This window comes from Piliocolobus tephrosceles, chromosome 1, assembly GCF_002776525.5.
Source record: "Piliocolobus tephrosceles isolate RC106 chromosome 1, ASM277652v3, whole genome shotgun sequence".
NCBI lineage: Eukaryota > Metazoa > Chordata > Mammalia > Primates > Cercopithecidae > Piliocolobus > Piliocolobus tephrosceles.
Window position 1 is genome coordinate 87,689,361 of NC_045434.1, and position 13,322 is coordinate 87,702,682.

At 39.3% G+C, this 13,322-nt stretch overlaps 1 protein-coding gene across 2 annotated transcripts in view; it reads left to right on the plus strand.

Annotated features, from left to right (window-relative positions):
- Nucleotides 1-13,322, plus strand: part of VPS45 (vacuolar protein sorting 45 homolog) — an 83,539-nt gene that overhangs the window by 38,752 nt on the left and 31,465 nt on the right. For both annotated transcript variants that reach the window (XM_023213572.3, XM_023213573.2), the window contains exon 14: nucleotides 8,301-8,432. In XM_023213572.3, coding sequence (XP_023069340.1) covers nucleotides 8,301-8,432 — 132 coding nt within the window. The remainder of the gene's footprint in view (nucleotides 1-8,300; nucleotides 8,433-13,322) is intronic.

Genomic DNA, 13,322 nt, shown 5'->3' on the forward strand with positions numbered 1-13,322 from the left:
AAAAGACACATGCACACGAATGTTCATTGCAGCACTGTGCACAATAGCTAAGACATGGAATCAACCTAAATGCCCACCAGTGACAGACTGGTTAAAGAAAATGTGCATATACACCATGGAATATTAGGCAGCCATTAAAAAAATGAGATTATGCCTTTTGTGGGAACATGGATGGAACTGGAGGCTATCACCCTTAGCAAACTAATGCAGGAAGAGAAAACCAAATACTGCATGTTCTCACTTACAAGTTGGAGCTAAATGATAAGAACTAAGGAACACAAAGAAGGAAACAGCAGACACTGGGGTCTACTTGAGCAGGAAGGGTGAAAGGAGGGAGAGGAACAGAAAAGATTAACTATTGGGTCCTGAGTTTAATAACTGGGTGATGTAATAATATGTATGATAAACCGCCGTGACATGTGCTTATGTAACAAACTTTCACATGTACCCCCAAACTTAAGATAAAAATTTTTGAAAGAAAGAATGATTTCCAGAAATCCTATTTGTTAATTTTTTTATTTTTTAACAAAATAAGATATTATCCTTGATTATCCTTGTATATCTCTATACAGCATGAGCTAGCTGCTGTTTTCTAATGTTTGCTGTCTGCATTAATTAATGCTTTGGTTGCTATGGTGAATTACAGAGCATAGGAAGATGCATACAAAGAATTGAACTTGTGTATTCCACTTAGCTTCAACCATCATATGGAAAAGATTTGCTGTATGTTTTACCATTGGCCTCATCAGAACATCTACTTTTAAAATTCACTAGGAAAAGGAATGAAAAGGAAAAATGTCAGGGGTATTTAAACATTGTTTTTCATAGATGTTCTTCCTTAAGTCAGCTTGAATAAGTAGTAGGAGGAGGCTCAGGAAAACATTTATTAATGTTTTCATAACCTAATGTGACATAGTCATCTTTGTCAGGTATACAATTGAGCCAAGCTCTAAGAGCCTATCCCTGTATCTAGGTTTTGTCCTTACATTTATATAACCTACACCCACAGTTTACCACCCATGACATTTTCTTTCCTCTCCAGTAGTACAAAAATACTCTGCCACCCTGAAATGATCAGACTGAAGGACAGTGTTCTCTTGCTATGCTAAAACCCACTTGAATTTGTTCCTTCCCGGTTCTTGCCTTTCTTTTCCATAAGAGACAGATACATTCTCCAGGCAGGTGATGGTCAGAGGATAGCTATGGAGAAGCGACATCGTTTTCCATGATGCTCTCATTTGTCTGCTCAACCGCTTTTTAAATTGACTTATCAGATCAGGAGCTCAAAACAACGGTGTTAACTGTCTGATTCTTCCCATTAGTCACCAAGATGGTCACTGTACCCCTGCAAGAGAAAGATTCCCTCCCTTCTTCTTAATAAAATAATCTGTGTAATTCATTTGTTTACTTAAGTAAATAAAATGTATTTATTTGAGTAATCCATTATGCAATTTATCTTGAGCAAATATATATATTACTTTCCTACATTTTTCATTTTTTTGGTGAATATAATGTCCTTTCAGCCTTGAGTATTTTATTGTTTCTGAACCCTTTAACTGCCTCTTATCTTCCTGCTTTTTACATAGTCTGTAACTATCTGGGTAATTTTTCAGTCATCTCCCTTCCTCCCTCCCCTCTTTTGGAATCCCCCATAGTCTCTTCTCTTCATCCTTTTGTCTATGTGTACCTGCCGTGTTTAACTCCCATTTATAAGTGAGAACATGCTATATTTGATTTTTCTGCTTCAGAGTTATTTCACTTAGGATAATGGCCTCTTGCTCCATCCATGTTGCTGCAAAGGACATGATATCATTCTTTTTTATGCCTGCTTAGTATTCCATGGTGTATATATACCACATTTTCTTTATCCAGTCCACTGTTGGTGAATAGTTAAGTTGGTTCCGTAGCTTTGCTGTTGTATATAGTGCTGGGATAAACATGAGTGCATGTGTCTTTTTTATATAATGATTTCCTTTCCTTTGGGTAGATACCCAGTAGTGGGATTTCTGGGTCGAATGGTAAGTTGTTTTTGTTTTTTGTTTTTCCTTTCTTGAGACAGCATCTCGTTCTGTTGCCCAGGCTGGATGGAGTGCAGTGGCACAGTCACAGCTCACTGCAACCTCGGATTCCCAGGCTCAAGTGATCCTCCCATCTCAGTGCCATCTACCTGCCCCCGGCCTCGCCAAGTAGCTGAGACTATAGGGGAATGCCACCACACTGGGCTAATTTTTTTAAAAAATTTTGCAGAGTTGGGGGTCTCACAATGTTGCCCAAGTGGATCTCGAGCTCCTTGGCTCAAGCGATCCACCTGCCTTGGCCTCCCACAGTGCTGGGATTACAAGCATAAGCCACCAGGCCCAGCCTTTTTTTGTTGTTGTTTTTAAGGAGGAAGAGGGGACATGAGCAAGGACGTACCCTGTGCATTTGCTCCCCTCCCTGTAGCTTGATTGCTAGTTCTGTTTTTAGTTCTTTGAGCTAACTCCATGTTTTCCACAGAGGTTGAATATAAATTTATATTCCCACCAACAGTATGTAAGCATTCCCTTTTCTCCGCATCCATGCCAACATCTGTTGTTTTTTGACTTTTTAATAAACCAAAATAGTAAGAGCCATATATGACAAACACACAGCTAACATCATACTGAATGGGGAAAAGTTGGAAGCATTTTCCCTAAGAACTGGAACAAGATGAGGATGTCCACTCTCACTGGTCCTATTCAACATACTGAAAGCCCTACCTAGAGCAGTCAGGCAATAGAAATGTAAGACATCCAAATTGGAAAAGAGGAAGTCAGATTATCTCTGTTCACATTCAGTAGGATTATATACTTAGAAAACCCTAAAGATCCCTCTAGAAGATCCCTAACTTGATAAGTGACTTCATTAAAGTCTCTGGATACAAAATCAACATACAAAAATGAGTAACATTTTTATGCACCAATAACATTCAAGCTGAGAATCAAAGTAAGAGTGCAGTCCCATTTACAATAGACACATACACAAAATACTTAGGAATATATTTAACCAAGGAGGTGAAAGACCTCTACAAGGAGAAGTACTTAACATTGATGAAAGAAATCATAGATGACACAAACAAATGGAAAAACATCCCATGCTCATGGATTGGAAGAATCAGTATTAAAATGATCATATTACCCAGTGCAATCTATAGATTCAACACAATTCCTATCAAATTACCAACATCATTCTTCACAGAATTAGAATCCTAAAGTTGATATGGAACCAGAAGAAAGCCTGAATAGCCAAGGTGCTTTAAGCAAAAAACAAATCCGGAGTCACATTGCCTGACTTCAAATTATACTATAAGGCTACAGTAACTAAAAAAGCATGGTACTGGTACAAAAACAGACACATAGATCAATGGAACAGAATAGAGAACCCAGAAATAAAGCCACATACCTACAACCAACTGATCTTCAATAAAGTCGACAAAAATAAACAATGGGGAAAGGACACCCCATTCGATAAATTGTGCTGGGAGAATTGGCCAGCTATATGCAGAAAAATGAAATTGGACCCCTATCCCTTAACCATATACAAAAATTAACTCAAGATAGATTAAAGGCTTAAATATAAGACCTGAAACTATAAAAGTCCTAGATGAAAACCTAGGAAAAATATCTCTGGACATTGGCCTAGGCAAAGAATTTATGAAAAAGATCCCAAAAGCACATGCAACAAAAACAAAAGTAGACAAATAGGACTTAATTAAACTAAAGGGCTTCTGCACAGCAAAAGAAATAACCAACAGAATAAACAGACAACCTACAAATAATGCCTCCAACAAAGGACTAATATCCACATCCTACAAGGAACTTAATTAAAAAAAAAAAAACCATTAAAAACTGGGCAAAGGACATGAAAAGACATTTCTCAAAAGAATTACAAGTGGCCAAAAAACACTTGAAAAAATGCTCAGCATTACTGATCATCAGAGAAATGCAAATGAAAACCACAGTGAGATATGATCTTATACCAGTCAGAAAGTCAGATGCCACCACTCTGGTTTTACCTTCCTACCAGCTCTTCTGAAGCCTTTGTTATTTTCTTTCTGTCTCTTGCTCTCTCGCTCTGGCTCTCGCTCTCTTCTCCCCATCACCCCATTATTTTCAGCCTCTTCTCTGCCAACTTCTTTTCCACAGGTTATAATCATACTAATTTTCTTTTGTTAAATAATAAATTTAAAGCCTTTGGTCCTAGATTTTCCTGTAAGTTATGTCCTCCCCTTCATAGCCAAGCTTCTTGGATAAAGAAGTCCACAGTTACTGTCTTCTGTTTGTCAACTCTTACTCCACTACAACACACTGAAACATTTCTTGCAAAATCACAGTAGTAAATCCAGGGGACTCTCAATTCTCACCTTACTTTCCCCACTGCATCATTTCACACTATTAACCATTCTTTTCTTCTTAAGACTCAGTTGGCCCTCAACCTCTCCCTTCTGGTTCTCCTCCTACCTTTCTGAAAATGTCCTTCTCAGTTGCTAATGCTGGCTACTCTTTTTACTTGTTTTGTGGTTGTTAGGGACTCACCAAAAAAGTCTGTCTTTTGGTTCTCTTCTCATTCTACATGATCTCCCTAGATAACACTCATCTATTCCCATGGCTTTAGCTACCACATATTCAGGGAAAGCACTAGACCTGAATATGCAGATGTCTAGTGGGCATCTCCATTAAAATATTCCACAGGTATCTAAAACACAACGTGTTTTTGTCTTATGCTCAGTAAATGTCCTTTTTCTAAAATCTAAACCACTACACCTAGTTACCGAAACCAGAAAACAGTTATGGACTCCCCCTTTACCCCTATCCTCCACATTCAGTCATTGACCAAATACTGAAGATTATGTATTTTTTGTGACTGGACATCCAGTACCTCCTCTTTACCCTTTCTAGGATGTCTTTAGTTCTAGGTTTCATCATATCTTCCCAGAAGTCTTACACTAACCTTTTATTCTCCAACTTTTCCCAACAGTTACACCCAATTCATTCTTGCACGGCTGCCAAAACTATCCTTCAAAAAAGCAAATTTGGCTGGGCACGGTGGCTCACACCTGTAATCCTAGCACTTTGGGAGGCCAAGGTGGGCGGATCACCTAGGTCAGGCGTTCAAGATCCCCAGCCTGGCCAACATGGTGAAATCCTGTCTCTACTGAAAAATACAAAAGTAGCCTGGCGTGGTGGCACATGCCTATATTCCCAGCTACTTGGGAGGCTGAGGCAGGAGAATTGCTTTGAACCCAGGAGGCGGAGGTTGCAGTGAACTGAGATCGCACCACTGCACTCCAGCCTGGGTGGCAGAGAGAGACTCCATCTCAAAATAAAAAGCAAATTTGATCCTGATAACCTGTGAAAACCTTTCAGTGATTCCCCCATGACCTATGAGATTTGAGGTCTTCTGTGAGCTGGCTTATGCTTCTCCCTCTTTCTCTCACTATGTCCCCAACTTCACTTCTGCCCCAAAGGAAGAGTTAGGATGAGTCCAAAGTTTTTGGCCCAAGCAACTAGAAGGTTAAAGTGACCATCAAGTAAGATAGGGAAAGCTATAGGTAGAACAGGCTTAGGGAAGATTGGGGATTTAAAACATGTTGAGTTGAGAAATAATTAAACATCCAAATGGAAATGTCAATTAGACAGATATTTAAGTCTGGATTTAGAAGAAAGGTCTGGGCTAGAGATAGAGATTTGGGAGCCATCAGCAGATAGATGTATTTACAACCAAAAAACTGGGTGTGCTTATCAAGGGAAGGAAATATGCTGTTTCTCTGGTAATTAGTAATGTAATCACTTGTCAGTGTGGCTGTTGAGCACTTGAAATGTGTCTAGTGCTACTGGGGAATTTAATTTTATTTTGGTTAATTTAAATTTAAATAGCCATAAGTGACAAGTGGCCACTATACTAAATGGAGCAGATGGAGGGAATGAGTTTAGGTTAAGAAGAAGGGAGGACCGATGTCTGGGCTCTGAGTATTCCACCATTAAGAGGTCACAGAGATGAAGTGGGACCATCAAAGGATACTGAAAAGTATCAAGGGAAAAAATCAAGTATGAAATTTTCTGGAAACCAATTGAAGAAAGTGTATCCAGGAGGAACAAGTGATCACCTCAGTCATATGTTGCTGACAAGTCAACATATGACTCACCTATCATCAGGCAGTAGTTTCATAAGGAGCTCACAACCTAGATCCCTCCCATGCGTAGTTCACAGTAGGATTTGCACTCCTATGAGACTCTAATGCCTTCCACTGATCTAAGAGGAGGCAGAGCTCAGGCCTTAATACCCGCTGCTCACCTCCTGCTGTGCCCCCACCAATTCCTAACAGACCACGGACTGATATTGGTCCTCAGCCTGGGTTTGGGGACCCTTATCATAATTGACACTTTACCATAACAACCTCTTCATCTTGTATAGCTTGTATAACTGTTTCATGGAGGGAGGTTTTTTTGGGGTGTGTTTGTTTGTTTGTTTTTGAATATGAAGTCTCACTCTGTTGCCCAGCTGGAGCATGGTGGCACGATCTTGGCTTGCTGCAACCTTCACCTCCCAGATTCAAGCAGTTCTCCTGCCTCAGCCTCCCGAGTAGCTGGGATTACAGGCACCTGCCACTACGCCCGGCAAATTTTTTATTTCTAGTAGAGACGGTTTCACCATGTTGGCCAGGCTGGTCTCGAACTCCTGACGTCAAATGGTCCACCCACCTCGGCCTCCCAAAATGCATACAGGCATGAGCCACCGTGCCTGGGCTTGTATAACTTTTACTGGGGAATCTCTGCAATTTAGAAACTATCTGAACATTTAAAAATAGCCACAATAGCTGATTCTGTTTCAGTGAGGTCCCACAAGAACAAATACTCTCTTAGTTAATTCCTTCAAGGTATTTTAGAAAGAGAGAGACAAGCAGGAAGGAAATGTAGGGTTAGGGTTTTTTTTTGAGATTTATACGCAAGCATGTATATTCCTTGATTAAAGATGTTTCTGGTTAGTTTTGTGCAATAACATTCAAAATGGATGCTTCGGCCGGGCGCGGTGGCTCAAGCCTGTAATCCCAGCACTTTGGGAGGCCGAGACGGGCGGATCACGAGGTCAGGAGATCAAGACCATCCTGGCTAACACGGTGAAACCCCGTCTCTACTAAAAAAAAAATACAAAAAACTAGCCGTGCGAGGTGGCGGGCGCCTGTAGTCCCAGCTACTCGGGAGGCTGAGTCAGGAGAATGGCGTAAACCCGGGAGGCGGAGCTTGCAGTGAGCTGAGATCCGGCCACTGCACTCCAGCCTGGGCCACAGAGCCAGACTCCGTCTCCAAAAAAAAAAAAAAAATGGATGCTTCTGCTTGATGTAGTTTTAGTGTCCAATGGGTGATTTAACAAAATTATTTGCCTAGTAGGATTAATTTTATCTTCTTTTGATAGCATGAGAAAAGAAAAACAGGACAAACATTAATGATTTTGAAAATAATTTGATCTCCTTCTTGGTGATATCTACAGAAGGAGCTGATAGGAGGAACATTCATTTTGTTATGAAGCCATTTTGATAAGGATTGAAACAGGAAACAGTAAAACAACACAGTGCTACTCACGTAAAGCTAGTGACTGAGCTGTGTTCACATGTCCAGTATCGGCTACACTCATGGTTTTTTTGGTTTCCATGGTTTCTTTTTCTTGGTTTATCAAAGGATTCAGAAAAAATATTTCAAGAAAAGATGGAGTTCCTAGAAGCACCATTAATTTATGTGTCCCATTCTTTTTTTTATACTCAAAATACTAAATGTTTCTAGTTCCCATGTTTTGGGGACATACAAATATGCCAGTTCTTTCAAAAATGTTTTGAGGTCCTTGGACAGAGGCCATTGTAATAGCACTGTACTAAGTATTTGACAAAGGGCTTATACATGAAAGGAGATGTGTAGTATTAATACAAACATAAAATACTGCTGTATTGATATCATGTGACGGTAAGGCATTCTGCACCCTCTTGAATATAAAAGAATATTTCTACATTTGGTTCCAGCAAACACTATTGTGCTATTCAGAAATCCACAGCACAGAAATTATAAGACATCCGCTCATAAACAGAAAGCAAATCACTATTCAGCATTTCCTGCTCTGTTTCCTGCCAATTTCAGATAATTAAAACTTTTTTTAAACCTTTTATTCTATTCTGCTTTAATTCTGCTTCCTCCACCAAAAAAAAAGGTTTAGAAATTAAAACTCTGTGTATATAAGTCACAGTCTTTTTTTTTTTTAATCCTGTGATATTATCTCATTCTTCATTATTGCAGACCTCAGGATATCATTGTGTTTGTAATTGGAGGAGCCACCTATGAAGAGGCTCTAACAGTTTATAACCTGAACCGCACCACTCCTGGAGTGAGGATTGTCCTGGGAGGCACCACGGTGCACAACACGAAAAGGTAAAGGAGAACATTCATTCTACAGCTGTGTCCTCCTTCCCAGAGGATAAAGTTTAAATTCCCTTTATGTTGGAAAAATTTGGTCAATACTAACCAAACTGCTGTAGACTGAAATTCTCTGGTGTTTGCAGCTCCAGAATAATTTAAGAATTTGTGAAACAAAGGATCTATAGTAGTTAAGTTCGTTAAGTTCATAAATCTCTTAATTTGGTCAAAGACCTAGAAAGTGAGAACCATCTTACACTGTTAACAATTTGTATTTCCTGTGTGTTCAAAAAAGGAGAAACCCTTGGACCTACTTCATAAGGAAGGGGGGAAAATTAAAAATTGGTTTTTTTGTTTTTTTTTTTAAAGAAGGAGAAACCTAATAGCCACAGCTTAGACTTTCTTAATGGTATTGAAGTCTGGGAGTTTTTCTATTTTGTTGATTAACTTTATTCACTTAGCAAGTATTCAGTAAGAATACAAAGATGAATAATCTAAAGATCCTACCTCAAGTTATTGTCTATTAGGAAAGATTTAAAAATAAGAAAATACGTGCCCAGAGAGGCAGATGAAAGGGCCAAGGATTCTTAGAGTGACTAAGGGAAATTAGCAAATGTTTCACATAGAAGATAGTATATTAGCTGAGCCTTGGGTGAAAAGGACATATGGAGGGAGAGCACATTCTAGGTAGAGTTAACCACATGAACAAGTTATAAAAGCTGAAGGCAACATACATACACAAAGAACAGCAAATAGTCAACTAGCTGGAATGTGTGTAATAAAGTGAAAAGATGATTGAATGCCATCATTGTGGAAGGCCTTGAGTGCCAGGCTTGGGAATCTATACTTTTTTACATAGAAAATGGGGAATTATTGAAAGCAGTGATTACAAGAAAGCCACAGTGTTTAAGGAAGATTAATTTGGCAGCTAAAGGTAGAAGAGGAAAAGACTGGAGAACCATGACATGATTGTTGAATCTAAAGATTGGTGACCCTGAGAGATCTATGCTGAGCCATGTATGCATAGATAATTTGGAGTCATTAAAAGTATTTATGTACTTTTTTATTTTGTATGATTATTTGGTTTTTAATATAACTTTTCTCCTTTATTATGGAAGTAATATGTGCATATTCTAAATTTTTTTATTTCAGAAAGTACAAAGTACAAAGTTTCCATAATCTAACCACTTGTTACATTTTAGTGTTTTCAGGCCTTTTTTCTAAGCTTGTATAGATGTTTGTGTGACTGTGTGGGCAGAAAGGGATCTCATCGTACATTCTGCCTTTTAACTTTCATTTTGCAGTCTGATGTAAACATCTTCTAGTGTTGAATATATAATCATTCATTCATTAAACAAATATTTATTGGGTAAGATTTCTTGGGTTCGAATCCTGATTTCCCTTATACTATTTTTGTGAACTTGGGCCAACTACTAACCTCTTTCTTAGTGTCCAGAACTCACTGGCCATTTATATATTTCTTTTGTGAATTGCTAGTTCATATTCTGTGCCCATTCCACAATTGGAGTATTCCTTTTTTTTCTTAATATTTTTTTTTAATGTGGCACATCTACACTGTGGAATACTGTGCAGCCATAAAAAAGGATGAGTTCATGTCCTTTGTAGGGACATGGTTGAAGCTGGAAACCATCATTCTGAGCAAACTATCACAAGGACAGAAAACCAAACACTGCATGTTCTCACTCATAGGTGGGAACTGAACAATGAGAATACTTGCACACAGGGTAGGGAACATCACACACCGGAGCCTGTCGTAGGGTGGTGGGAGGTGGGAGGGATAGCATTAGGAGATATACCTAATGTAAATGACGAGTTAATGGGTGCAGCACACCAACATGGCGCATGTATACATATGTAACAAACCTGCACATTGTGCACATGTACCCTAGAACTTAAAGTATAATAAAAAATAAAAATAATTTTTTAAATTCTATGTATATAATTAAGGTTATTGGCCATTTGTCTAGTATATATTTTGCAAATCTTTTTCCTCTATATTTTTGTTTTATACTATTCACAGTGTTTTGTTGTATAAAAGTTTTGTTGTTATTATTTTAATTTTATATTGTCACAGCTACCTGTGATTTCTGCCTTTGGTGTCATGCCTGGAAGGTTCTTTCCCTACCCAAGATTATGTAAATACTAACATGCATTTTAAAAATTATTTTTAGGATACATATTTAACATGATATCTTTACAGTCTATCAGAATTTTAGTTTTGTGTAAACAGTGCTGTAGGGTTTCCTTTTGTAACTTCTACAGAAATATTACAGTGAGGGGCTTTTTGCTTCTTGACACCAAATACACCAGGTCTTTCCCAACACCATTTTTCCAATTCTCTAGACACCAACTGGATATCTAACAATTTGATTCAATTCTGACACGATCTACCTGGGGTTAGCATCTCATCTTGAAGTTAAAAGGGCTTAACCCCACAAGACCACCCCTACTTCAGATGCCAGTCACAAGTCCCAGACCACCTGAGTGACTGGTTGTAAATCAGGGGTTCCCATGACCCCTTCCTCAGGTTTGATAATTTACTAGAACAGTTCACACAACTCAGGAAAACACTTTACTACATTTGCCAGTTATTGTAAAGGATACAACTCAGGAACAGTCAAATGGAAGAGATGCATAGGGCAAGGTATAGGGATGGGGTATGGAGTCTCCATGCCTGCTCCAGGAACACCCACCCCACCCCAGCACCTTGATATGTTCACCAACCCACAAACTCTTCGAACAATATTGGGTAGGGGTTTTTATGGAGGTTTTGTTATGTGGGCATGCTTGATTAAATCATTAGCCCCTGGTGATTGATTCAGGCTCCAGCTGTTTCCCCAGCCCTGGAGGTTCAGGCGTGAGGCTGAAAATTCAAAGTTTCTTATAAAGGCTTGGCCTTTCAGGCAACTAGCCCTCATCATGAAGCTACCTAGAGGCCCACCAAGAGTAATCTCATTGAAACAAAAGACAATCCTGTCACCCTCAGTACTCAGAAAATTCTTAGGGAATTAGGAGCTCTGTGCCAAGAATGGGGACAGAGACTAAATATCTTTCTATGATACCACATATGTACACTTATACACAGGCATTTCATTATGTACAGAAAAGTATATAAATGATAAAACAGCTCAGTAAAACATTGCAAAGTGAATATATCTATTAAACGACCACTGAGTGTAATGATCAAGAAATAGCACATTACCAGCACCCCCCTCAGCCTTTTTTATTCCTCATGCTCCCTCCTTGTCACAGATCCCTGCAAAGTATTCATTATTATGACTTCTGTCACTGTAGATTCGTTTTACCTGTTCTTAGAAGATATTTTTTGAATAAAAGAGGAAATAGACTGGGCACGGTGGCTCTTACCCGTAATCCCAGCAGTTTGGGAGGCCAAGGTGGGTGGATCATATGAGGTCAGGAGTTTGAGACCAGCCTGGCCAACATGGTGAAACCCCGTCTCTACTAAAAATACAAAAATTAACCAGGCGCGGTGGCAGGCGCCTGTAGTCTCAGCTACTCAGGAGGCTGAGGCAGGAGAATGCTTCAACCTGGGAGGTAGAGGTGAGCCGAGATCATGCCACTGCACTCCAGCCTGGGTGACAGAGCAAGACTCTGTCTCAAAGAAAAAAAAAAAAGAAGAAGAAGAAGTAAGGACTAAATTTAATCTATTTCTGCCTTTCTCACAAATAATATAAGAATCTTAGTGTTTTAACTGTAATCACCTTCCTCCCAATTTGTATACTATCATTGTCTAGTGTTTTGGTTTTACCTTTTTAAATTCCCAAATTAATCATTATTTTCAGTAGTTAATGTTTATTTGTATTTACCCACATATTTGCCCCCTTTTCCCCCTCCACTTTGTTTCTTTCCTCCTGGCTCTTTCTTCAATCCAATTTTCTTACTAAAGAACATTCTTGCCTGAATCCCATGCCTGTACTCCCAACACTTTGGGAGGCCGAGGTAGGCAGATCACTTGAGGTCAGGAATTCGAGACCAGCCTGGCCAACATGGTGAAATCCCATCTCTACTGAAAAATACAAAATTAGCCAGGCGTGGTGGCACATGCCTGTAATCCCAGCTACTCAGGAGGCTGGAGAATCGCTTGAACTGGGGAGGTGGAGGCTGCAGTGAGCCAAGATTGAGCCACTGCCCTCCAGCCTGGGCAACAGAGCAAGACACCATTCTATATATATATATAGAATAATATATTCTATATTGGCCAGTAGTTTAGGAGGCCGCGGCAGGAGGATCACTTGAGCTCAGAAGTTTAAGACCAACCTGAGCAATATAGAGTGACCCTGTTTCTACAAAAAAAAACGTAAAAATTAGCTGTGCATGGACTAGGCATAGTGGCTCACACCTATAATCCCAGCAGTTTGGGAGGGCGAGGCAGGCAGATTGCTTGAGCCCAGGAATTCAAGAGGAGTTCAAGGAGTTCAGCCTGGGCAACATGGTGAAACTTTGTCTCTACAAAAAAACACAAAAATCTGTTGGGCATGGTAGCGTGTCTGTGGTCCCAGCTACTTGGGAGGCTGAGGTGGGAAGATCACAAGCCTGGGAGATTGAGGCTGCAGTGAGCCATGGTCGTGTCACCGCCCTCCAGCCTATCTGAATGAAACCCTGTCTAAAAACAAAAAAAAAAAACTTTAATATTTTTTTCAGCTATTGTTCATTTTGATGCCTTTGTCTAAAAATGTCTTAATTCAGCTAAGTTTAGAATTTCAGGTTGATAATTTTCACTTACTTAAAAGTAAGACAACAATGGTAATACTGTAGTATTACTTGGTATGAAAAATTCATGTTTGGCATAATTTCTGGAAATTTTACAGTCATTATTTCTTTGAATGTTGCTTCTCTTTCATCTCCTGTTGTCTATCCTTCTGG